This window comes from Scyliorhinus torazame, chromosome 24, assembly GCF_047496885.1.
Source record: "Scyliorhinus torazame isolate Kashiwa2021f chromosome 24, sScyTor2.1, whole genome shotgun sequence".
In the NCBI taxonomy this organism is placed as follows: domain Eukaryota; kingdom Metazoa; phylum Chordata; class Chondrichthyes; order Carcharhiniformes; family Scyliorhinidae; genus Scyliorhinus; species Scyliorhinus torazame.
In genome coordinates, this window is record NC_092730.1 from 20,438,767 (window position 1) to 20,465,128 (window position 26,362).

General features: G+C 56.1%; 1 protein-coding gene across 2 annotated transcripts in view; it reads left to right on the plus strand.

Moving 5' to 3' along the window:
- LOC140399947 (RAS guanyl-releasing protein 2) overlaps positions 1-26,362 on the plus strand; it is a 197,946-nt gene that overhangs the window by 27,275 nt on the left and 144,309 nt on the right. For both annotated transcript variants that reach the window (XM_072489435.1, XM_072489434.1), the window contains exon 2: positions 22,752-22,952. In XM_072489435.1, the coding sequence (XP_072345536.1) occupies positions 22,850-22,952 (103 nt within the window). In that variant the 5' untranslated portion in view covers positions 22,752-22,849. The remainder of the gene's footprint in view (positions 1-22,751; positions 22,953-26,362) is intronic.

Below are 26,362 nucleotides of genomic sequence, written 5' to 3' on the forward strand. Positions count from 1 at the left end.
AACACTCCCTCAGTACTGACCCTCTGACAGTGCAACACTCCCTCAGTCCTGACCCTCTGACAGTGCAACACTCCTTCAGTACTGACCCTCTGACTGTTTAATGTTCCCAGAGTACTGTGCCCACAGGGACAATGGGGTTTCGAACACAAGAACTCCTGACCCGGCGGTGAAAACGTTACAGACCGTGAACCGTGGATGAATCGTATTCCCCTCCCTCCCCTTCTGTCCCTTCTCTCTTTCCCAAGTGGCGTTGTGGATGAAGAGGGAACGTTGGTCACGTAATTCAGCAGTGGCCCAGAGTTAAAACCGGGGCCTACACTCCCCAGGTGGCTCAATGCGGGGCAAACCGCTAGGCCGCAACTTTCGGGTGACAGTCGAGCCCTAGTTGGGCTTCCTGCCCCTTGCGTATGCGTCCCCCCCCCCCCTCCCCCCGCAGCCTGCACACCCAGCGCCGAACAACCTTTCAAAACAAGACGGAGCCGCGATCGCAACATAGGCAAGGCTGCCGTCGCTAGGGAAACAACTTCCTCGGCCCAGGCACTTCCTGCTCTTTTTCCTCCCACACCCTTTAACTCTCGTCGACCTGGTGTTGGTTTTGTCTGGTCGCAGGCAGATCGGATCCTCGGCGTCGGCCCGCGTACCCCCGCACCTGAAAACTCTGCGAATAAAAGCAGGGGCCCCCGAAATGCGAAGGGGTCAAAGTACCCTGCGAGAGGGGGAAGGGGGCGCTTGCAGCGATGGAGTCTGCCCTCCCTGTCAATCCCTGGCACAATGCCGTTTACTGGTGGCGGCCCCGTCGGCAGATTTAACGGACCTGGCGGGAGGATTGCGCCAAATAAAAAAAGGAGGTTGGCCTTTCAACTCGAGGCCGGGAAGGGTCAAAGTGGCCTTAAACCCTCAATATTAATGACGCTAGCCGGCAGTACAGAGCACACATTGCGCCCGCCCGCTCGACCCTGGAAGCAGGGGGAACTTTGGGAGACATTGGGGGCAATTCTCCGAGCCCCGCGCCGGGCCGGAGAATCGGCGCAACAGCGCCACGACGCCCCGGCACACGATTCCCCCGAGGTGCGGAGAATCGGCGCCATCTCTGCCGGCGCGTGTGGCGAGGCGCCGGCCCGGGGTCACCGGAATCTGCGGCCCGCATGGGCCGAGCGGCCGCGCCGATACGACAGAGTCCCGCCGGCGCCGTTCGCCCCTGGTCGCTGCCGGCGGGAACTCTGCGCGAAGGGGCCGAGGGGCAGCCTGTGGGGCGGGGGGGGGGGGGGGGGGAGTGGAGGGGGGCTCCGTCCCCGGGGAGGGGGGGGGGCCTCCGATGGGGGTCTGGCCCGCGATCGGGGCCCACCGATCGGCTGGCCGGCCTCCCCCCCCCACCCCCCCCACCCCCGCCGGGCCTACTTTCAGGCATGGCCGGCCCCTGAACACCGACGCCATGTTGGTAAGACGCTCCCCGGGTTGGCGCAGCGGCAATTTGGCGCGAGGCGCCGTGTAAGGAGGCTGAAGCGGCGTGAACCGCTCCAGCGCCCTGCTGGCCCCCTGTGGGGGCCAGAATCCGCCGGGCCCGGGCCTGGTTGGCGCAGAAACCTGACGGCGCGAACACTTGGGCCCAATATTGGAGAATCGCCCCCATTGGGCGCGCGTCCCAAAGTCGACGCGCAGTCGCCCGATATTTCGGGTGAGCAGGGGGCGGGGGGGGCGGGCGGGGTGAGTCTGAAACGCCCCCCCCCCCTCCCTGACAGTCAAGCAGGCGATTGGCCCACTTGGGGGGGGGGGGGTGCAGAATGGATGCTGAGAGTATATTTCCCCCTCGTGGGGGAATCGGGGCGTGCGGGGTGGGTGGGGGGTGTGGGGTGGGGGCCGGTTAACAAATAAAAGGGGGCTGCCCATTTAAGACGGAGATCAGGAGGAATCTTTTCCCTCGCAGGGAGGGTCGGGAGTCTCCGGAACTCTCTTCCTCAGAGAGCGGAGGAGCTTGCCGGCCATTGAACGCTTCTGAGGCCGCGGGAGTCAGATTCTCCACTGACAAGGGAGTCAAAGGTTATCGGAGGCTGGAGGAGGGCGGTTGGGGGGGGGGGGGGGAGCGGGGGGGGCGGCTGAGTAGGGCAGGAGTTGGGTAACCTTTATGGCGGAGAGCAGGCTCGAGGGGCCTCATCCAGTCAATTTTCCGTCAATTTTCCCTCCTATCGTTCGTGGGCAGGGACAGGGCCTACTCGGGTGGTTAAGCCTGGGATTGGGATAGAATCACAGAACCCCTACAGCGCAGTAGGAAGCCATTCGGCCCATCGAGTCTGCCTCCTTTGAGGCAGGGCGAATGCGCGCCCCTCGTGGTTACCCCTCGCGACGATGATGGGGGGGGGGGGGGAGGGCGGTAGCCGTCGGGCATTGCAGCCTGTCGTGGCTCTGCCGCGGTTTAACGGAGCCTGGAGAAAGGCCTTATCAGCCTGTTGTTGTTTGCCTGAGTGACAGCGGGCCCACTGCACAGGATGTGAGTAGACACATTCTCCCAGCAAAGACCCGAGTGCAGCTGTCACTGATACGGCCCTCGGAACGCTACAGGAAGCAGCCCTTGTCGCTGCTGGCTCTTTGACCTTCCTCTCCCCCGCAGGAACCCATGACGATTGTGTGTGCCTGTGTGTCCGAGGGAAGCATCTCCACTGGCTCCCTCTTCAAGAAGCCCGCCTTCGCCCTCCCATCCCCCAACCTTCTGCGGCAGCCATCTTGAAACGCTTGGAGTTCCCTGATGTCTTTTTCTTTTGAAGGGCGGGAAGGGGATCTTGCCTTGCTGCCGCGCCTGTCGCCACCGCCTGACAACCCCGGCGCGCCTTTCGAAGCGCGCGGGGCTACGGCGCAAGCGCGAGGACTGCGCGGTCTATGCCCCACCCCCCCCGCCCCGCTACCCCCCACATTGCTCCACAGGAGGTCCCATTCATTTTAAAAATCAAATTCATTCACCGAAACGTGGCCAGACGCTTGACTCTGCTACTGCTGTGCTGGGAAAATAAACACAGGCTTTCCCACAGACTTCCTTCTGGTTTAGCACAGTGGGCTAAACCGCTGGCTTGTAATGCAGAACGAGGCCAGCAGCGCGGGTTCAATTCCCGTCCCGGCCTCCCCGAACAGGCGCCGGAATGTGGCGACTAGGGGCTTTTCACAGTAACTTCATTGAAGCCTACTTGTGACGATAAGCGATTATTATTATTCAGTGAACTCAGCATGATTGGTTTATTATAGAGCACACACACTCATTCACACTCACACACACTCACTCTCACACACACATTCGTCACTCACACACACAGCATACAAATACATGCAAACACACACACACGCTCAGACACAAATACATGTGCACACACCAATAAACATGCACACATACATAAACACATTCTCAAGCACACTTACGCACACACCAATACACACAGACAAATACATGCATGACAATTACACACACAGTATTAGATACCGAGTAAAGCTCCCTCTACACTGTCCCCATCAAACACTCCCAGGACAGGTACAGCACGGGGTTAGATACAGAGTGAAGCTCCCTCTACACTGTCCCCATCAAACACTCACAGGACAGGTACAGCACGGGGTTAGATACAGAGTAAAGCTCCCTCTACACTGTCCCCATCAAACACTCCCAGGACAGGTACAGCACGGGGTTAGATACAGAGTAAAGCTCCCTCTACACTGTCCCCATCAAACACTCCCAGGACAGGTACAGCACGGGGTTAGATACAGAGTAAAGCTCCCTCTACACTGTCCCCATCAAACACTCACAGGACAGGTACAGCACGGGGTTAGATACAGAGTAAAGCTCCCTCTACACTGTCCCCATCAAACACTCACAGGACAGGTACAGCTCGGGGTTAGGTACAGAGTAAAGCTCCCTCTACACTGTCCCCATCAAACACTCCCAGGACAGGTACAGCACGGGTTTAGATACAGAGTAAAGCTCCCTCTACACTGTCCCCATCAAACACTCCCAGGACAGGTACAGCACGGGGTTAGATACAGAGTAAAGCTCCCTCTACACTGTCCCCATCAAACACTCCCAGAGCAGGTACAGCACGGGGTTAGATACAGAGTAAAGCTCCCTCTACACTGTCCCCATCAAACACTCCCAGGACAGGTACAGCACGGGGTTAGATGCAGAGTAAAGCTCCCTTGACACTGTCCCCATCAAACACTCCCAGGACAGGTACAGCACGGGGTTAGATACAGAGTAAAGCTCCCTCTACACTGTCCCCATCAAACACTCCCAGGACAGGTACAGCACGGGGTTAGATGCAGAGTAAAGCTCCCTCTACACTGTCCCCATCAAACACTCCCAGGACAGGTACAGCACAGGGTTAGATACAGAGTAAAGCTCCCTCTACACTGTTCCCATCAAATACTCCCAGGACAGGTACAGCACGGGGTTAGATACAGAGCAAAGCTCCCTCTACACTGTCCACATCAAACACTCCCAGGACAGGTACAGCACGGGGTTAGATACAGAGCAAAGCTCCCTCTACACTGTCCCCATCAAACACTCCCAGGACAGGTACAGCACAGGGTTAGATACAGAGTAAAGCTCCCTCTACACTGTCCCCATCAAACACTCCCAGGACAGGTACAGCAAGGGGTTAGATACAGAGTAAAGCTTCCTCTACACTGTCCCCATCAAACACTCCCAGGACAGGTACAGCACGGGGTTAGATAGAGAGTAAAGCTCCCTCTACACTGTCACCCATCAGACACTCCCAGGACAGGTACAGCACCGGGTTAGATACAGAGTAAAGCCCCCTCTACACTGTCCCCATCAAGCACTCCCAGGACAGGTACAGCACGGGGTTAGATACAGAGCAAAGCTCCCTCTCCACTGTCCCCATCAAACACTCCCAGGACAGGTACAGCACAGGGTTAGATACAGAGTAAAGCTCCCTCTACACTGTCCCCATCAAACACTCCCAGGACAGGTACAGCACGGGGTTAGATACAGAGTAAAGCTTCCTCTACACTGTCCCCATCAAACACTCCCAGGACAGGTACAGCACGGGGTTAGATACAGAGTAAAGCTCCCTCTACACTGTCCCCCATCAGACACTCCCAGGACAGGTACAGCATGGGGTTAGATACAGAGTAAAGCCCCCTCTACACTGTCCCCATCAAACACTCCCTGGACAGGTACAGCACTGGGTTAGATACAGAGTAAAGCTTCCTCTACACTGTCTCCATCAAACACCCCCAGGACAGGTACAGCACGGGGTTAGATACAGAGTAAAGCTCCCTCTACACTGTCCCCATCAAACACCCCCAGGACAGGTACAGCACGGGGATAGATACAGGGTAAAGCTTCCTCTACACTGTCCCCATCAAACACTCCCAGGACAGGTACAGCACGGGGTTAGATACAGAGTAAAGCTCCCTCTACACTGTCCCCCATCAGACACTCCCAGGACAGGTACAGCATGGGGTTAGATACAGAGTAAAGCCCCCTCTACACTGTCCCCATCAAACACTCCCAGGACAGGTACAGCACTGGGTTAGATACAGAGTAAAGCTTCCTCTACACTGTCTCCATCAAACACTCCCAGGACAGGTACAGCACGGGGTTAGATACAGAATAAAGCTCCCTCTACACTGTCCCCATCAAACACTCCCAGGACAGGTACAGCACGGGGTTAGATACAGAGTAAAGCTTCCTCTACACTGTCCCCATCAAACACTCCCAGGACAGGTACAGCACGGGGTTAGATACAGAGTAAAGCTCCCTCTACACTGTCCCCCATCAGACACTCCCAGGACAGGTACAGCACAGGGTTACATACAGAGTAAAGCTCGCTCTACACTGTCCCCATCAAACACTCCCAGGACAGGTACAGCACAGGGTTAGATACAGAGTAAAGCACCCTCTACACTGTCCCCATCAAACACTCCCAGGACAGGTACAGCACGGGGTTAGATACAGAGTAACGCTCCCTCTGCGCTGGGGCCTGCTGGGTGAGAGCAGGCAGTCAGGAGGTGCTGAGAGATGGCTTGAAACTGAAATGGGCGAGGGATTGTGTTTGAGGTTTGACGTCCTCGGGGACAGATGTTTGTCGGGGGCAGTGGGCTGACATCACTGGCGCAGCTGTGTTGAGTGGGTGTGGGTGGGTTGCCGAGGACAACAGCGCTGTCTGCTGAACAGGCTCACGGCCTGCTATTACCTGCGAACGTGTTGTTGAGGAACGCGGAGCGATGATCTGTTTTCTGACGGGGCTGTCTGTCCCGGACTTGGACAGAAATGTCGCTCCCAGCCGAGTCGGGAACTGAAGGATTCTGGGTAACGGCCCAGTTTGCACAAGGGGATGGAGAGATTCGCATTTCTACAGCGCCCATCACCGTCTGCGTACAGCCAATGAAGATCTGCGAACGGGCGGTCCCTATCGCGATGCAGCACCAGCGTCAGCCAAATGGCGCACAGCAGGATCCCAATACGAGCGATGCGTTATCGATCCAGGTCGCCATCTGTTTTTGGCGTTGTTCCTGGAGGATTAATAATGCCCCCCAACCCCACCCCACCCCAAGATATTTATAGGGGAGGAGTTCCACCCTCAACCTACTGCATTTCATATCCGACGTGGGGATTACTGCATCCAACTGAGGGGGCAGACGGGGCTAATTAATGTCCCGTTTGAAGGACTCCAGAGTGCGGCACTCCCTCAGTACTGACCCTCTGTCAGTGCGGCACTCACTCAGTACTGACCCTCTGACAGGGCAGCACTCCCTCAGTACTGACCCTCTGACAGTGCGGCACTCCCTCAGTACTGACCCTCTGTCAGTGCGGCACTCACTCAGTACTGACCCTCTGTCAGTGCGGCACTCTCTCAGTCCTGACCCCCTGACAGTGCGGCACTCCCTCAGTACTGACCCTCTGACAGTGCGGCACTCACTCAGTACTGACCCTCTGTCAGTGCGGCACTCTCTCAGTACTGACCCCCTGACAGTGCGGCACTCCCTCAGTGCTGACTCTCTGACAGTGCAGCACTCCCTCAGTACTGACCCTCTGACAGTGCAGCATTCCCTCAGTACTGACCCTCTGACAGTGCAGCACTCCCTCAGTACTGACACTCTGACAGTGCAGCACTCCCTCAGTACTGACCCTCTGACAGTGCAGCATTCCCTCAGTACTGACCCTCCGACATTGCAGCACTCCTTCAGTACTGACCCTCTGGCAGTGCGGCACTCCCTCAGTACTGACCCTCTGACAGTGCAGCACTCCCTCAGCACTGACCCTCCGACATTGCAGCATTCCCTCAGTACTGACCCTCTGACAGTGCGGCACTCCCTCAGTACTGACCCTCTGACAGTGCAGCACTCCCTCAGTACTGACCCTCTGACAGTGCAGCACTCCCTCAGTACTGACCCTCTGACAGTGCGGCACTCCCTCAGTGCTGCCCCTCTGACAGTGCAGCACTCCCTCAGTACTGACCCTGACAGTGCAGCACTCCCTCACTACTGACCCTCTGACAGTGCAGCATTCCCTCAGTACTGACCCTCTGACAGTGCGGCACTCCCTCAGTACTGACCCTCTGACAGTGCAGCACTCCCTCAGTACTGACCCTCTGACAGTGCAGCACTCCCTCAGTACTGCCCCTCTGACATTGCGCGCTCCCTCAGTACTGACCCTCTGACAGTGCGGCAGTCCCTCAGTACTGACCCTCTGACAGTGCCGCACTCCCTCAGTACTGACCCTCTGACAGTGCAGCACTCCCTCAGTACTGACCCTCTGACAGTGCGGCAGTCCCTCAGTACTGACCCTCTGACAGTGCAGCACTCCCTCAGTACTGACCCTCTGACATTGTGCGCTCCCTCAGTACTGACCCTCTGACAGTACGGCACTCCCTCAGTACTGACCCTCTGACAGTGCAGCACTCCCTCAATACTGACCCTCTGACAGTGCAGCACTCCCTCAGTACTGACCCTCTGACAGTGCAGCACTCCCTCAGCACTGACCCTCTGACAGTGCAGCACTCCCCCAGTACTGACCCTCTGACAGTGCAGCACTCCCTCAGCACTGACCCTCTGACAGTGCGGCACTCCCTCAGTACTGACCCTCTGATAGTGCGGCAGTCCCTCAGTACTGACCCTCTGACAGTGCAGCACTCCCTCAGTACTGACCCTCTGACAGTGCCGCACTCCCCCAGTACTGACCCTCTGACAGTGCAGCACTCCCTCAGCACTGACCCTCTGACAGTGCGGCACTCCCTCAGTACTGACCCTCTGACAGTGCGGCAGTCCCTCAGTACTGACCCTCTGACAGTGCAGCAATCCCTCAGTACTGACCCTCTGACAGTGCAGCACTCTCTCAGTACTGACCCTCTGACAGTGCAGCACTCCCTCAGTACTGACCCTCTGACAGTGCAGCACTCCCTCAGTACTGACCCTCTGACAGTGCAGCACTCCCTCAGTACTGACCCTATGACAGTGCAGCACTCTCTCAGTACTGACCCTCTGACAGTGCAGCACTCTCTCAGTACTGACCCTCTGACAGTGCAGCACTCCCTCAGTACTGACCCTCTGACAGTGCAGCACTCCCTCAGTACTGAACCTCTGACAGTGCGGCACTCCCTCAGTACTGACCCTCTGACAGTACAGCTCTCCCTCACTACTGACCCTCTGACAGTGCAGCACTCCCTCAGTACTGACCCTCTGACAGTGTGGCACTCCCTGAGTACTGACCCTCTGACAGTACAGCTCTCCCTCAGTACTGACCCTCTGACAGTGCGGCACTCCCTCAGTACTGACCCTCTGACAGTGCAGCTCTCCCTGAGTACTGACCCTCTGACAGTACAGCTCTCCCTCAGTACTGACCCTCTGACAGTGCAGCTCTCCCTCAGTACTGACCCTCTGACAGTGCGGCACTCCCGCAGTCATATTCCACAGGGATTCCTCCGCCCTGCGCGCGACCATTCCTTCCGTGCCGGAGGGAAAACAGGCATTCCTGTCTTTGATCGTTAGCTACTGAGGGGTGTCTGTCGGGCCTGGTATGTGATTGGTTTGTCTGGGTTTGAGAGACAGGTGTCTGAGTGCGAGGGTGACTCCACCGGCTCCATCTGCCACTTCCAGGGCTGAGTAGGCCTCGAGGTTTCGAGTGGGTCTTTGAACGTGTTTGAAATTGCCAATCGAGTGAGCATTTTCAGAGCAATCTGACAAGAAACCACCTACGTACACAGTAGACCAGAACCATCGACTCTTAACACCCATGTCTAACACCTGTTACCAGCGAGGAATGAGGAAATGGTTCTGGTGCCAAACTGCGGGTTACTCATTCACGCTCACTGAGCTCGTACAGCATTGTCCACCCTTTCCACCTCCAGGGTTCTGCTTTGCAATACACTCCTCAACCAAGGGGCCGATTAACCTTTTTCTGAAGGATCGGGTTTTGCCGCAAACATAATTTTTTTAAAGCAATTATTGTGAATAGTGCAGCACGGTGCCACAGTGGTTAGCTCTGCTGTGTCTCAACGGCAGGGACACGGTTTTCGATTCCGGCCTCGGGTGACTCTGTGCGGAGTCTGCACGTTTTCTCCCCGTGTCTGTGCTGGGTTTCCTCCGGGTGCTCCGGTTTCACCCCACAGTCCAAAGATGTGCGGGTTAGGTGGATTGGCCGTGCTAAATTGTCCCTTAGTGTCCAAAGGTGTGCAGGTCAGGTGGATTGGCCGTGCTAAATTGCCCCTTAGTGTCCAAAGATGTGCAGGTTACGTGAATTGGCCGTGTTAAATTGTCCCTTAGTGTCCAAAGATGTGCAGGTTAGGTGGATTGGCCGTGCTAAATTGTCCCTTCGTGTCCAAAGATGTGCAGGTTAGGTGGATTGGCCATGCTAAATTGTCCCTTAGTGTCCAAAGATGTGCAGGTTAGGTGGATTGGCCGTGTTAAATTGCCCCTTAGTGTCCAAAGATGTGCAGGTTACGTGAATTGGCCGTGTTAAATTGTCCCTTAGTGTCCAAAGATGTGCAGGTTAGGTGGATTGGCCGTGCTAAATTGCCCCTTAGTGTCCAAAGATGTGCAGGTTAGGTGGATTGGCTGTGCTAAATTGTCCCTTAGTGTCCAAAGATGTACAGGTTAAGTGGATTGGCCGTGCTAAATTGTCCCTTAGTGTCCAAAGATGTGCAGGTTAGGTGGATTGGCCGTGCTAAATTGTCCCTTAGTGTCCAAAGATGTGCAGGTTAGGTGGATTGGCCGTGCTAAATTGTCCCTTAGTGTCCAAAGATGTGCAGGTTAGGTGGATTGGCCGTGCTAAATTGTCCCATAGTGTCCAAAGATGTGCAGGTTAGGTGGATTGGCCGTGCTAAATTATCCGTTAGTGTCCAAAGATGTGCAGGTTAGGTGGATTGGCCGTGCTAAATTGTCCCTTAGTGTCCAAAGATGTGCAGGTTAAGTGGATTGGCCGTGCTAAATTGCCCCTTAGTGTCCAAACATGTGCAGTTTAAGTGGATTGGCCGTGCTAAATTGCCCCTTAGTGTTCAAAGATGTACAGGTTAAGTGGATTGGCCGTGCTAAATTGTCCCTTTGTGTCCAAAGATGTGCAGGTTAGGTGGATTGGCCGTGCTAAATTGTCCCTTAGTGTCCAAAGATGTGCAGGTTAGGTGGATTGGCCATGCTAAATTGTCCCATAGTGTCCAAAGATGTGTAGGTTAGGTGGATTGGCCGTACTAAATTGTCCCTTAGTGTCCAAAGATGTGCAGGTTAGGTGGATTGGCCGTGCTAAATTGTCCCTTAGTGTCCAAAGATGTGCAGGTTAGGTGGATTGGCCGTGCTAAATTGTCCCATAGTGTCCAAAGATGTGCAGGTTAGGTGGATTGGCCGTGCTAAATTGTCCCTTAGTGTCCAAAGATGTGCAGGTTAGGTGGATTGGCCGTGCTAAATTATCCCTTAGTGTCCAAAGATGTGCAGGTTAGGTGGATTGGCCGTGCTAAATTGTCCCTTAGTGTCCAAAGATGTGCAGGTTAGGTGGATTGGCCGTGCTAAATTGCCCCTTAGTGTCCAAAGATGTGCAGGTTGGGTGGATTGGCCGTGCTAAATTGTCCCATAGTGTCCAAAGATGTGCAGGTTAGGTGGATTGGCCGTGCTAAATTGTCCTTTAGTGTCCAAAGATGTGCAGGTTAGGTGGATTGGCCGTGCTAAATTGTCCCTTACTGTCCAAAGATGTGCAGGTTAGGTGGATTGGCTGCGCTAAATTGCCCTTAGTGTCCAAAGATATGCAGGTTAGGTGGATTGGCCGTGATAAATTGTCCCTTGGTGTCCAAAGATGTGCAGGTTACGAGGATTGGCCGTGCTAAATTGTCCCTTAGTGTCCAAAGATGTGCAGGTTAAGTGGATTGGCCGTGCTAAATTGTCCCTTAGTGTCCAAAGATGTGCAGGTTACGTGGATTGGCCGTGCTAAATTGTCCCTTAGTGTCCAAAGATGTGCAGGTTAAGTGGATTGGCCGTGCTAAATTGTCCCTTAGTGTCCAAAGATGTGCAGGTTAAGTAGATTGGCCGTGCTAAATTGTCCCTTAGTGTCCAAAGATGTGCAGGTTACGTGGATTGGCCGTGCTAAATTGTCCCTTAGTGTCCAAAGATGTGCAGGTTAAGTAGATTGGCCGTGCTAAATTGCCCCTTAGTGTCCAAAGATGTGCAGGTTGGGTGGATTGGCCGTGCTAAATTGCCCCTTAGTGTCCAAAGATGTGCAGGTTAAGTAGATTGGCCGTGCTAAATTGCCCCTTAGTGTCCAAAGATGTGCAGGTTAAGTAGATTGGCCGTGCTAAATTGCCCCTTAGTGTCCAAAGATGTGCAGGTTACGTGGATTGGCCGTGCTAAATTGCCCCTTAGTGTCCAAAGATGTGCAGGTTGGGTGGATTGGCCGTGCTAAATTGCCCCTTAGTGTCCAAAGATGTGCAGGTTAAGTAGATTGGCCGTGCTAAATTGCCCCTTCGTGTCCAAAGATGTGCAGGTTAGGTGGATTGGCCGCGCTAAATTGTCCCTTAGTGTCCAAAGATGTGCAGGTTAAGTAGATTGGCCGTGCTAAATTGCCCCTTCGTGTCCAAAGATGTGCAGGTTAAGTAGATTGGCCGTGCTAAATTGTCCCTACCCACACAGTCGACAAAAAAGCATATTTGACAGAGAAGATTGACAAATGGGACATCGACAAACAGTGATTGGTTACAGTGCGGAACAAGGGGCCAAACAAAGCAAATACATGAGCAAGAGCAGCATAGGGCGTGGTGAATAGTGTTCTTACAGGGAACAGATCAGTCCGAGGGGGAGTCGTTGAGGAGTCTGGTCGCTGTGGGGAAGAAGCTCTTCCTGTGTCTGGATGTGCGGGTCTTCAGACTTCGGTACCTTCTGCCTGATGGGAGGGTCTGGAAGAGGGCAAAGCCTGGGTGGGAGGGGTCTCTGACAATGCTGTCTGCCTCCCTGAGGCAGCGGGAGATGGAGACAGAATCAATGAGGGGGTGGCGAGCTTGTGTGATACGTTGGAATAGGGAGGTGAAAAATGCACATGAGACACTCGCCTTTATCCATCAGGCACAGATTACAAAAGCAGGGTGGTCATGTTGGAGTTGGACAGAACTTTGGTGAGGCCACAGCTGGAGAACCGTGTGCAGTTCTCGTCGCCACATTATAGGAAGGATGTGACTGCACTGGAGGGGGTGCAGAGGAGATTCACCAGGGCGGTGCCTGGGATGGAGCGTTGAAGTTATGAGGAGAGGTTGGATAGGCTCGGGCTGTTTTCGCTGGAGCAGAGAAGACTGAGGGGCCACCTGATCGAGGTACAAGATTATGAGGGGCCTGGACAGGGTGGAGAAGGAGCAGCTGTTCCCCTTAGTTGAAGGGTCGGATACGAGGGGGACACAGGTTCAAGGTGAGGGGGAGGACGCTCAGTTGGGACAGGGGGAGAGAGAGTGTGAGAGGGCCGGTTGAAACGTAACCAGTTCCCCCCCCCCCCCCCATTTACCACCTGTTGCCAATTAAGGGGTAGGTTGGGAGCGGAGGGGCTGCCTCGGAGCAGGTCTGGCCACCACCCGCAGTTGAATAGCTCAGGCCGTCGCGCACAGGCCGCCGCTTGTGCCACTCCTGTCAGGTGAATGAGCTGGGGCTTTGCCAGGCTTGGCGGAGTGACCCGCGACCCGCGCACTGGGGGTGGGGTGTTGGAAGGTCAGGCTGTGTGACGACGGAGAATCAGCGATCCCTAGGCCTCAGGCCTGCCCGAGCAATCTCGTTTCCAGCGCAGTCTTGCAGGAGTTAAGTGGGACACGGTGCTCCCGGGTGGCTGACATGTGATTTCAAGAGCTCGCAGTCTGTTCCTGTTCAGGCAGCATCGCTCCCGAGATTCCCCACAGGAGTCACACACACGGCTGGCAGCCGTGTGACATTGCGGAGTTCGCTCACTGCCCAACGGCGGGCGGCTGCTGGGGCCTGGCGGATTTGCCAACCTCCTGACTCGTGGGTTAACCTATCAAGCTCTGCGGCTGGCCAGGTCGCCACCCTTACCCAGCGCTAATGTCCTGAGAGAGCTTGGGCAGGGTGTCAGAGTTAGAGGCCGGGGCGGCGGAGGGTGAGTGTGTGTGAGTGTGTGTGTGTGGCAGAGTGTGAGTGTGTCATAGAGTGTGTGTGTGTGAGAGAGTGTGTGTGTGAGTGTGTATGTGTGTGAGTGTGTATGTATGTGTGTGAGTGCGTGTGAGTGTGTTTGTGCGTGTGAGAGTGTGCGTGTGCGTGTGAGAGTGTGCGTGTGTGTGTGAGAGTGTGTGTGAGAGGGTGTGCATGTGAGGGTGTGTGAGTGTGTGCGTGAGAGAGTGTGTGAGAGTTTGTGTGAGAGTGTGTGTGAGAGTTTGTGTGAGAGTGTGTTGTAATGAGGAGCGAGAGTGGGGCAGTGGGTTTAGTTTGGGATTGGTACAGGGCTCTGAGGAGAGAGTGGGGCAGTGGGATTAGTTTGGGATTGATACAGGGCTATGGGGAGAGACTGGGGCAGTGGGATTAGTTTGGGATTGATACAGGGCTATGGGGAGAGAGTGGGGCAGTGGGATTAGTTTGGGATTGATACAGGGCTACGGGGAGAGAGCGGGGCAGTGGGATTAGTTTGGGATTGATACAGGGCTGTGGGGAGAGAGCGGGGCAGTGGGATTAGTTTGGGGATTGATACAGGGCTATGGGGAGAGAGCGGAGCAGTGGGATTAGTTTGGGATTGATACAGGGCTGTGGGGAGAGAGCAGGGCAGTGGGATTAGTTTGGGATTGATACAGGGCTCTGAGGAGAGAGCGAGGCAGTGGGATTAGTTTGGGATTGATACAGGGCTGTGGGGAGAGAGCAGGGCAGTGGGATTAGTTTGGGATTGATACAGGGCAATGGGGGGAGAGCAAGGCAGTGGGATTAGTTTGGGATTGATGCAGGGCTATGGGGAGAGAGCGGGGCAGTGGGATTAGTTTGGGATTGATACAGGGCTCTGAGGAGAGAGAGAGGCAGTGGGATTAGTTTGGGATTGATACAGGGCTGTGGGGAGAGAGCAGGGCAGTGGGATTAGTTTGGGATTGATACAGGGCAATGGGGAGAGAGCAGGGCAGTGGGATTAGTTTGGGATTGATGCAGGGCTCTGGGGAGAGAGTGGGGCAGTGGGATTAGTTTGGGATTGATACAGGGCTATGGGGAGAGAGCGGGGCAGTGGGATTAATTTGGGATTGATACAGGGCTATGGGGAGAGAACGGGGCAGTGGGATTAGTTTGGGGATTGATACAGGGCTATGGGGAGAGAGCGGGACAGTGGGATTAGTTTGGGGATTGATACAGGGCTATGGGGAGAGAGCGGGACAGTGGGATTAATTTGGGGATTGATAAAGAGCTCTGGGGAGAGAGTGGGGCAGTGGGATTAGTTTGGGATTGGTACAGGGCTCTGAGGAGAGAGCGAGGCAGTGGGATTAGTTTGGGGATGGATACAGGGCTATGGGGAGAGAGCGGGGCAGTCGGATTAATTTGGGGATTGATACAGAGCTATGGGGAGAGAGCAGGGCAGTGGGATTAGTTTGGGATTGATACAGGGCTATGGGGAGAGAGCAGGGCAGTGGGATTAGTTTGGGATTGATACAGGGCTATGGGGAGAGAGCAGGGCAGTGGGATTAGTTTGGGATTGATACAGGGCAATGGGGAGAGAGCAGGGCAGTGGGATTAGTTTGGGATTGATGCAGGGCTCTGGGGAGAGAGTGGGGCAGTGGGATTAGTTTGGGATTGATACAGGGCTATGGGGAGAGAGCGGGGCAGTGGGAGTAATTTGGGATTGATACAGGGCTATGGGGAGAGAACGGGGCAGTGGGATTAGTTTGGGATTGATACAGGGCTATGGGGAGAGAGCAGGGCAGTGGGATTAGTTTGGGATTGATACAGGGCAATGGGGAGAGAGCAGGGCAGTGGGATTAGTTTGGGATTGATGCAGGGCTCTGGGGAGAGAGTGGGGCAGTGGGATTAGTTTGGGATTGATACAGGGCTATGGGGAGAGAGCGGGGCAGTGGGAGTAATTTGGGATTGATACAGGGCTATGGGGAGAGAACGGGGCAGTGGGATTAGTTTGGGGATTGATACAGGGCTATGGGGAGAGAGCGGGACAGTGGGATTAATTTGGGGATTGATACAGAGCTCTGGGGAGAGAGTGGGGCAGTAGGATTAGTTTAGGATTGATACAGAGCTATGGGGAGAGAGTGGGGCAGTAGGATTAGTTTGGGATTGATACAGGGCTATGGGGAGAGAGCGGGGCAGTGGGATTAGTTTAGGATTGATACAGGGCTATGGGGAGAGAGCGGGGCAGTGGGATTAGTTTGGGATTGATACAGAGCTCTGGTGAGAGAGCGTGGCAGTGGGATTAGTTTGGGATTGATACAGGGCTATGGGGAGAGAGTGGGGCAGTGGGATTAGTTTGGGATTGATACAGTGCTATGGGGAGAGAGGGGGGCAGTGGGATTAGTTTGGGGATTGATACAGGGCTGTGGGGAGAGAGCGGGGCAGTGGGATTAGTTTGGGATTGATACAGGGCTATGGGGAGAGAGTGGGGCAGTGGGATTAGTTTGGGATTGATACAGGGCTATGCGGAGTGAGTGGGGCAGTGGGATTAGTTTGGGATTGATACAGGGCGATGGGGAGAGAGCGGGGCAGTGGGATTAGTTTGGGATTGATACAGGGCCATGGGGAGAGAGTGGGGCAGTGGGATTAGTTTGGGATTGATACAGGGCTATGGGGGGAGAGTGGGGCAGTGGGATTAGTTTGGGATTGATACAGGGCTATGGGGAGAGAGCAGGGCAGTGGGATTAGTTTGGGGATTGATACAGGGCTGTGGGGGGAGAGCGGGGCAGTGGGATTAGTTTGGGATTGATACAGAGCTATGGGGAGAGAGCGGGGCAGTGGGATTATTTTGGGATTGACACAGGGCTATGGGGAGAGAGTGGGGCAGTGGGATTAGTTTGGGATTGATACAGGGCTATGGGGGGAGAGTGGGGCAGTGGGATTAGTTTGGGATTGATACAGGGCTATGGGGGAAGAGCGGGGCAGTGGGATTAGTTTGGGATTGATACAGGGCTACGGGGAGAGAGCGGGGCAGTGGGATTAGTTTGGGATTGATACAGGGCTATGGGGAGAGAGCGGGGCAGTGGGATTAGTTTGGGATTGATACAGAGCTATGGGGAGAGAGCGGGGCAGTGGGATTAGTTTGGGATTGATACAGGGCTGTGGGGAGAGAGCGGGGCAGTGGGATTAGTTTGTGGATTGATACAGGGCAGTGGGGGGAGAGCGGGGCAGTGGGATTAGTTTGGGATTGATACAGAGCTATGGGGAGAGAGCGGGGCAGTGGGATTAGTTTGGGATTGATACAGGGCTATGGGGAGAGAGCGGGGCAGTGGGATTAGTTTGGGATTGATACAGGGCTGTGGGGGGAGATCGGGGCAGTGGGATTAGTTTGGGATTGATACAGGGCTATGGGGAGAGAGTGGGGCAGTGGGATTAGTTTGGGATTGATACAGGGCTATGGGGGGAGAGTGGGGCAGTGGGATTAGTTGGGATTGATACAGGGCTATGGGGAGAGAGTGGGGCAGTGGGATTAGTTTGGGATTGATACAGGGCTATGGGGAGAGAGTGGGGCAGTGGGATTAGTTTGAGATTGATACAGGGCTATGGGGAGAGAGCGGGGCAGTGGGATTAGTTTGGGATTGATACAGGGCTGTGGGGGGAGATCGGGGCAGTGGGATTAGTTTGGGATTGATACAGGGCTATGGGGAGAGAGCGGGGCAGTGGGATTAGTTTGGGATTGATACAGGGCTATGGGGGGAGAGTGGGGCAGTGGGATTAGTTGGGATTGATACAGGGCTATGGGGAGAGAGTGGGGCAGTGGGATTAGTTTGGGATTGATACAGGGCTATGGGGAGAGAGCGGGGCAGTGGGATTAGTTTGGGGATTGATACAGGGCTATGGGGGGAGAGTGGGGCAGTGGGATTAGTATGGGATTGATACAGAGCTCTGGGGAGAGAGCGTGGCAGTGGGATTAGTTTGGGGATTGATACAGGGCTATGGGGAGAGAGCGGGGCAGTGGGATTAGTTTGGGGATTGATACAGGGCTATGGGGGGAGAGTGGGGGAGTGGGATTAGTTTGGGATTGATACAGGGCTATGGGGAGAGAGCGGGGCAGTGGGATTAGTTTGGGGATTGATACAGGGCTATGGGGAGAGAGCGGGGCAGTGGGATTAGTTTGGGGATTGATACAGGGCTATGGGGAGAGAGCGGGGCAGTGGGATTAGTTTGGGGATTGATACAGGGCTATGGGGGGAGAGTGGGGGAGTGGGATTAGTTTGGGATTGATACAGGGCTATGGGGAGAGAGCGGGGCAGTGGGATTAGTTTGGGGATTGATACAGGGCTATGGGGGGAGAGTGGGGCAGTGGGATTAGTTTGGGATTGATACAGGGCTATGGGGAGAGAGCGGGGCAGTGGGATTAGTTTGTGGGTTGATACAGGGCTGTGGGGAGAGAGTGGGGCAGTGGGATTTGTTTGGGGATTGATACAGGGCTACGGGGAGAGAGTGGGGGAGTGGGATTAGTTTGTGGGTTGATACAGGGCTATGGGGAGAGAGCGGGGCAGTGGGATTAGTTTGAGGATTGATACAGGGCTATGGGGAGAGAGCTGGGCAGTCGGATTAGTTTGTGGGTTGATACAGGGCTATGGGGAGAGAGCGGGGCAGTGGGATTAGTTTGAGGATTGATACAGGGCTATGGGGAGAGAGCAGGGCAGTAGGATTAGTTTGGGATTGATACAGGGCTATGGGGAGAGAGCGGGGCAGTGGGATTAGTTTGAGGATTGATACAGGGCTATGGGGAGAGAGCGGGGCAGTGGGATTAGTTTGGGATTGATACAGGGCTATGGGGGGAGAGTGGGGCAGTGGGATTAGTATGGGATTGATACAGAGCTATGGGGAGAGAGTGGGTGTGGTAGTATGTATTGGGGGTCATGTGGGACTGGAAGCCCTAATGTCATTGGCTGACAGATCCCGGGTCCTGGTTGGCCGTTGACCTCATACTCCACCCTGAAGGCGAAGTATAAGAAGCCGGTGCCTTCCCCCGCAGGCCAGTTTACTATCGGGCTGCTGGGGAACAGACACGCTTAATAAAGCCTCATCGACTTCACTCTATTCGTCTCACGGAGTCTTTGTGCGCCACAGTGGGGCAGTGGGATTAGTTTGGGATTGATACAGGGCTTTGGGGAAGAGCGGGGCAGTAGGATTAGTTTGGGATTGATACAGGGCTATGGGGAGAGAGCGGGGCAGTGGGATTAGTTTGGGATTGATACAGGGCTATGGGGAGAGAGTGCGGCAGTGGGATTAGTTTAGGATTGATACAGGGCTATGGGGAGAGAGTGGGGCAGTAGGATTAGTTTGGGATTGATACAGGGCTATGGGGAGAGTGCGGGGCAGTGGGATTAGTTTGGGATTGATACAGGGCTATGGGGAGAGAGTGGGGCAGTGGGATTAGTTTAGGATTGATACAGGGCTATGGGGAGAGAGTGGGGCAGTAGGATTAGTTTGGGATTGATACAGGGCTTTGGGGAAGAGCGGGGCAGTAGGATTAGTTTAGGATTGATACAGAGCTATGGGGAGAGAGTGGGGCAGTGGGATTAGTTTAGGATTGATACAGGGCTATGGGGAGAGAGTGAGGCAGTGGGATTAGTTTGGGATTGATACAGGGCTATGGGGAGAGAGCGGGGCAGTAGGATTAGTTTAGGATTGATACAGAGCTATGGGGAGAGAGTGGGGCAGTAGGATTAGTTTGGGATTGATACAGGGCTATGGGGAGAGAGCGGGGCAGTGGGATTAGTTTAGGATTGATACAGGGCTATGGGGAGAGAGCGGGGCAGTGGGATTAGTTTGGGATTGATACAGAGCTCTGGTGAGAGAGCGTGGCAGTGGGATTAGCTTGGGATTGATACAGGGCTATGGGGAGAGAGTGGGGCAGTGGGATTAGTTTGGGATTGATACAGTGCTATGGGGAGAGAGGGGGGCAGTGGGATTAGTTTGGGGATTGATACAGGGCTGTGGGGAGAGAGCGGGGCAGTGGGATTAGTTTGGGATTGATACAGGGCTATGGGGAGAGAGTGGGGCAGTGGGATTAGTTTGGGATTGATACAGGGCTATGCGGAGTGAGTGGGGCAGTGGGATTAGTTTGGGATTGATACAGGGCGATGGGGAGAGAGCGGGGCAGTGGGATTAGTTTGGGATTGATACAGGGCCATGGGGAGAGAGTGGGGCAGTGGGATTAGTTTGGGATTGATACAGGGCTATGGGGGGAGAGTGGGGCAGTGGGATTAGTTTGGGATTGATACAGGGCTATGGGGAGAGAGCAGGGCAGTGGGATTAGTTTGAGGATTGATACAGGGCTGTGGGGGGAGAGCGGGGCAGTGGGATTACTTTGGGATTGATACAGGGCTGTGGGGGGAGAGCGGGGCAGTGGGATTAGTTTGGGATTGATACAGAGCTATGGGGAGAGTGGGGCAGTGGGATTAGTTTGGGATTGATACAGGGCTTTGGGGAAGAGCGGGGCAGTGGGATTAGTTTGGGATTGATACAGGGCTATGGGGAGAGAGCCGGGCAGTGGGATTAGTTTGGGATTGATACAGGGCTATGGGGAGAGAGCGGGGCAGTGGGATTAGTTTGGGATTGATACAGAGCTATGGGGAGAGAGCAGGGCAGTGGGATTAGTTTGGGATTGATACAGGGCTATGGGGAGAGAGCCGGGCAGTGGGATTAGTTTGGGATTGATACAGGGCTATGGGGAGAGAGCGGGGCAGTGGGATTAGTTTGGGATTGATACAGGGCTATGGGGAGAGAGCGGGGCAGTGGGATTAGTTTAGGATTGATACAGGGCTATGGGGAGAGAGCGGGGCAGTAGGATTAGTTTGGGATTGATACAGGGCTATGGGGAGAGAGTGGGGCAGTAGGATTAGTTTCGGATTGATACAGAGCTATGGGGAGAGAGTGGGGCAGTAGGATTAGTTTGGGATTGATACAGGGCTATGGGGAGAGAGCGGGGCAGTGGGATTAGTTTAGGATTGATACAGGGCTATGGGGAGAGAGCGGGGCAGTGGGATTAGTTTGGGATTGATACAGAGCTCTGGTGAGAGAGCGTGGCAGTGGGATTAGTTTGGGATTGATACAGGGCTATGGGGAGAGAGTGGGGCAGTGGGATTAGTTTGGGATTGATACAGTGCTATGGGGAGAGAGGGGGGCAGTGGGATTAGTTTGGGGATTGATACAGGGCTGTGGGGAGAGAGCGGGGCAGTGGGATTAGTTTGGGATTGATACAGGGCTATGGGGAGAGAGTGGGGCAGTGGGATTAGTTTGGGATTGATACAGGGCTATGCGGAGTGAGTGGGGCAGTGGGATTAGTTTGGGATTGATACAGGGCGATGGGGAGAGAGCGGGGCAGTGGGATTAGTTTGGGATTGATACAGGGCCATGGGGAGAGAGTGGGGCAGTGGGATTAGTTTGGGATTGATACAGGGCTATGGGGGGAGAGTGGGGCAGTGGGATTAGTTTGGGATTGATACAGGGCTATGGGGAGAGAGCAGGGCAGTGGGATTAGTTTGGGGATTGATACAGGGCTGTGGGGGGAGAGCGGGGCAGTGCGATTACTTTGGGATTGATACAGGGCTGTGGGGGGAGAGCGGGGCAGTGGGATTAGTTTGGGATTGATACAGAGCTATGGGGAGAGAGCGGGGCAGTGGGATTATTTTGGGATTGACACAGGGCTATGGGGAGAGAGTGGGGCAGTGGGATTAGTTTGGGATTGATACAGGGCTATGGGGGGAGAGTGGGGCAGTGGGATTAGTTTGGGATTGATACAGGGCTATGGGGGAAGAGCGGGGCAGTGGGATTAGTTTGGGATTGATACAGGGCTACGGGGAGAGAGCGGGGCAGTGGGATTAGTTTGGGATTGATACAGGGCTATGGGGAGAGAGTGGGGCAGTGGGATTAGTTTGGGATTGATACAGGGCTGTGGGGAGAGAGTGGGGCAGTGGGATTAGTTTGAGATTGATACAGGGCTATGGGGAGAGAGCGGGGCAGTGGGATTAGTTTGGGATTGATACAGGGCTGTGGGGGGAGATCGGGGCAGTGGGATTAGTTTGGGATTGATACAGGGCTATGGGGAGAGAGCGGGGCAGTGGGATTAGTTTGGGATTGATACAGGGCTATGGGGGGAGAGTGGGGCAGTGGGATTAGTTGGGATTGATACAGGGCTATGGGGAGAGAGTGGGGCAGTGGGATTAGTTTGGGATTGATACAGGGCTATGGGGGGAGAGTGGGGCAGTGGGATTAGTATGGGATTGATACAGAGCTATGGGGAGAGAGCGGGGCAGTGGGATTAGTTTGGGATTGATACAGGGCTATGGGGAGAGAGCGGGGCAGTGGGATTAGTTTGGGATTGATACAGGGCTATGGGGAGAGAGCGGGGCAGTGGGATTAATTTGGGATTGATACAGGGCTATGGGGAGACAGCGGGGCAGTGGGATTAGTTTGGGGATTGATACAGGGCTATGGGGAGAGAGCGGGGCAGTGGGATTAGTTTGGGATTGATACAGGGCTATGGGGAGAGAGCGGGGCAGTGGGATTAGTTTGGGATTGATACAGGGCTATGGGGAGAGAGCGGGCAGTGGGATTATTTTGGGATTGATACATGGCTATGGGGAGAGAGCGGGGCAGTGGGATTAGTTTGGGATTGATACAGGGCTATGGGGAGAGAGCGGGGCAGTGGGATTAGTTTGGGATTGATACAGGGCTATGGGGAGAGAGCGGGGCAGTGGGATTAGTTTGGGATTGATACAGGGCTATGGGGAGAGAGCGGGGCAGTGGGATTAGTTTGGGGATTGATACATGGCTATGCGGAGAGAGCGGGGCAGTGGGATTAGTTTGGGATTGATACAGAACTATGGGGAGAGAGCGGGGCAGTGGGCATCTGGTTGAGAGAGGGGGCTCCGCGTTTTGGGTGATCCCCGTACGTCCCGGACCCTGTACCCGAATGCTGTGCACCTGAAGTGTGGGTATAGTCATGAAGTCAGGTCAACAAGGGCCTCTGAGTCTTACTCCCCATCGCTCGGCAACAGGCAAGGCTAGGCCCTGAAGCCTTACTCCCAGTTTGTGGTCAAGGTATTTGTCCGAGGAGGCGGGTCTTACACATTGATGTTTCCTGTACTGACGTTTTGCATCATGTTTGACCTTCCACTTGACAGAGCACGGCCAGCTGGAGTGAGTAAAGCCTGAGGTACTGCCTCTTGCCTCCTGGCCTGGAGGGGGTCACGATCGTTAGCCTCAAGGGCTCGGGGGTGAAATGGCGGAGTTATCTGGGAAGCCGGACGGCAAGGCTGACTTCCTGAAGACAGAGAAGTCGGCCACCATTGACGAGATGATTGATGCGTGCATCAGCGAATTTGGTGAGGAAGCATTTTTTCCCACCTGGGAGAAACTGCCCCCCTTTCTCTCCTCTCCCTCTCTCTCACCCCTCTCTCTTTCTCCATCTCTCTCTCTGCCGTTCGCTCTCTCTCTCTGTCTCACTCTCCCCTTCACCGCACCTCCCTCTTCCCCTTAGCCATTCTTCCCCATCTTTCTTCGTCTCTCTCTTTCTCCCTGTCTCTTCATCTCTCCCTCTACGTCTGTACCTCGCTCTCCCTCTGTCCCTCGCCCTTTTAGCAATATTCCTCTACCTCTTCCCTCACTCCAACGCCGCCTTGCACCCCTCCCCGTCTCATCCCAGTCTGTCTCACACGCCATTTTTGAAACTCTCCCCTTGTGTGCCTCTCTCCCCCCTCTGCTGTCTCTCAGTCTCACCGCCCCATCTGTCTGTCTCCCCCAGTCCCCGTCTGTCTCTCTCCCCCAGTCCCCGTCTGTCTCTCTCCCCCAGTCCCCGTCTGTCTCTCTCCCCCAGTCCCTGTCTGTCTCTCTCCCCCAGTCCCCGTCTGTCTCTCCCCCAGTCCCCGTCTGTCTGTCTCCCCCAGTCCCCGTCTGTCTGTCTCCCCCAGTCCCTGTCTGTCTCTCTCCCCAGTCCCCGAATGTCTCTCTCCCCAGAGCCCGTCTGTCTCTCTCCCCCAGTCCCCGTCTGTCTCCCCCAGTCCCCGTCTGTCTCCCCCAGCCCCCATCTGTCTCCCCCAGTCCCCGAATATCTCTCTCCCCCAGTCCCCGTCTGTCTCTCTCCCCCAGTCCCCGTCTGTCTCTCCCCCAGTCCCCGAATATCTCTCTCCCCAGTCCCCGTCTGTCTCTCTCCCCCAGTCCCCGTCTGTCTCTCTCCCCCAGTCCCCGTCTGTCTGTCTCCCCCAGTCCCCGTCTGTCTCTCCCCCAGTCCCCGTCTGTCTGTCTCCCCCAGTCCCCGTCTGTTTCTCTCCCCCAGTACCCGTCTGTCTCTCTCCCCCAGTCCCCGTCTGTCTCTCCCCCAGTCCCCGTCTGTCTCTCTCCCCCAGTCCCCGAATATCTCTCTCCCCAGAGCCCGTCTGTCTCTCTCCCCAGCCCCCGTCTGTCTCTCTCCCCCAGTCCCCGTCTGTCTCTCTCCCCAGTCCCCGTCTGTCTCTCTCCCCAGCCCCCGTCTGTCTCTCTCACCCAGTCCCCGTCTGTCTCTCTCCCCCAGCCCCCGTCTGTCTCTCTCCCCCAGTCCCTGTCTGTCTCTCTCCCCCAGTCCCCGTCTGTCTCTCTCACCCAGTCCCCGTCTGTCTCTCTCACCCAGTCCCCGTCTGTCTCTCTCCCCCAGTCCCCGTCTGTCTCTCTCCCCCAGTCCCCGTCTGTCTCTCTCACCCAGACTCCATCTGTCTCTCCCCCAGTCCCCGTCTGTCTGTCTCCCCCAGTCCCCGTCTGTCTCTCTCCCCCAGTCCCCGTCTGTCTCTCTCCCCCAGTCCCTGTCTGTCTCTCTCCCCCAGTCCCCGTCTGTCTCTCTCACCCAGACCCCGTCTGTCTCTCTCCCCCAGTCCCTGTCTGTCTCTCTCCCCAGTCCCCGTCTGTCTCTCTCCCCCAGTCCCCGTCTGTCTCTCTCCCCCAGTCCCCGTCTGTCTCTCTCCCCCAGTCCCCATCTGTCTCCCCCAGCCCCCGTCTGTCTCCCCCAGCCCCCGAATATCTCTCTCCCCCAGTCCCCGTCTGTCTCTCACCCAGTTCCTATGTGGTTTAGCACAGGGCTAAATCGCTGGCTTTGAAAGCAGACCAAGGCAGGCCAGCAGCACGGTTCAATTCCCGTACCGGCCTCCCCGAACAGGTGCCGGAATTAGGCGACTAGGGGCTTTTCACAGTAACTTCATTTGAAGTCTACTTGTGACAATAAGCGACTTTAATTTCATTGCTATCCCCCAGTCTCCGTCTATCTTTTTCCCCCAGTCTCCGTCTGTCTCCCCCAGTCCCCGTCTGACTCTCTCCCCCAGTCCCCGTCTGTCCCTCTACCCCAGTCCCCGTCTGTCTCTCTCCCCCAGTCCCCGTCTGTCTCTCTCCCCCAGTCTCCGTCTATCTCTTTCCCCCAGCCCCCGTCTGTCTCCCCCAGTCCCCGTATGACTCTCTCCCCCAGTCCCCGTCTGTCCCTCTACCCCAGTCCCCGTCTGTCTCTCTCCCCCAGCACCCGTCTGTCTCCCCCTGTCCCCGTCTGTCTCTCTCCCCCAGCACCTGTCTGTCTCTCTCCCCCAGCACCTGTCTGTCTCTCCCCCAGTCCCCGCCTGTCTCCCTCCCCCAGTCCCCGTCTGTCTCTCCCCCAGTCCCTGTCTGTCTATCTCCCCCAGTCCCCGTCTGTCTCTCCCCCAGTCCCTGTCTGTCTCTCCCCCAGTCCCCGTCTGTCTCTCCCCCAGTCCCCGTCTGTCTCTCCCCCAGTCCCCGTCTGTCTCTCTCCCCCAGTCCCCGTCTGTCTCTCCCCCCAGTCCCTGTCTGTCTCTCCCCCAGCACCCGTCTGTCTCCCCCCCAGTCCCCGTCTGTCTGTCTCCCCCAGTCCCCGTCTGTCTCTCTCCCAGTCCCCATCTCTCTCCCCAGCCCCCGTCTGTCTCCCCCAGTCCCCGTCTGTCTCTCCCCCCAGTCCCCATCTGTCTCTCCCCCAGTCCCCGTCTATCTCTCCCCCAGTCCCCGTCTGTCTCTCCCCCCCAGTCCCCGTCTGTCTCTCCCCAGTCCCCGTCTATCTCTCCCCCAGTCCCCGTCTGTCTCTCCCCCAGTCCCCGTCTGTCTCTCCCCCAGTCCCCGTCTGTCTCTCCCCCCAGTCCCCGTCTGTCTCTCCCCCAGTCCCCGTCTATCTCTCCCCCAGTCCCCGTCTGTCTCTCCCCCAGTCCCCGTCTGTCTCTCCCCCAGTCCCTGTCTGTCTCTCCCCCAGTCCCTGTCTGTCTCTCCCCCAGTCCACGTCTGTCTCTCCCCCAGTCCCCGTCTGTCTCTCCCCCAGTCCCCGTCTGTCTCTCCCCCAGTCCCCGTCTGTCTCTCCCCAGTCCCCGTCTGTCTCTCCCCCAGTCCCCGTCTGTCTCTCCCCCAGTCCCTGTCTGTCTCTCCCCCAGTCCCCGTCTGTCTCTCCCCCAGTCCCCGTCTGTCTCTCCCCCAGTCCCCGTCTGTCTCTCCCCCAGTCCCCGTCTGTCTCTCCCCCAGTCCCCGTCTGTCTCTCCCCCAGTCCCTGTCTGTCTCTCCCCCAGTCCCTGACTGTCTCTCCCCCAGTCCCCGTCTGTCTCTCCCCCAGTCCCCGTCTGTCTCTCCCCCAGTCCCTGTCTGTCTCTCCCCCAGTCCCCGTCTGTCTCTCCCCCAGTCCCCGTCTGTCTCTCTCCCCCAGTCCCCGTCTGTCTCTCCCCCAGTCCCCGTCTGTCTCTCCCCCAGTCCCCGTCTGTCTCTCCCCCAGTCCCCGTCTGTCTCTCCC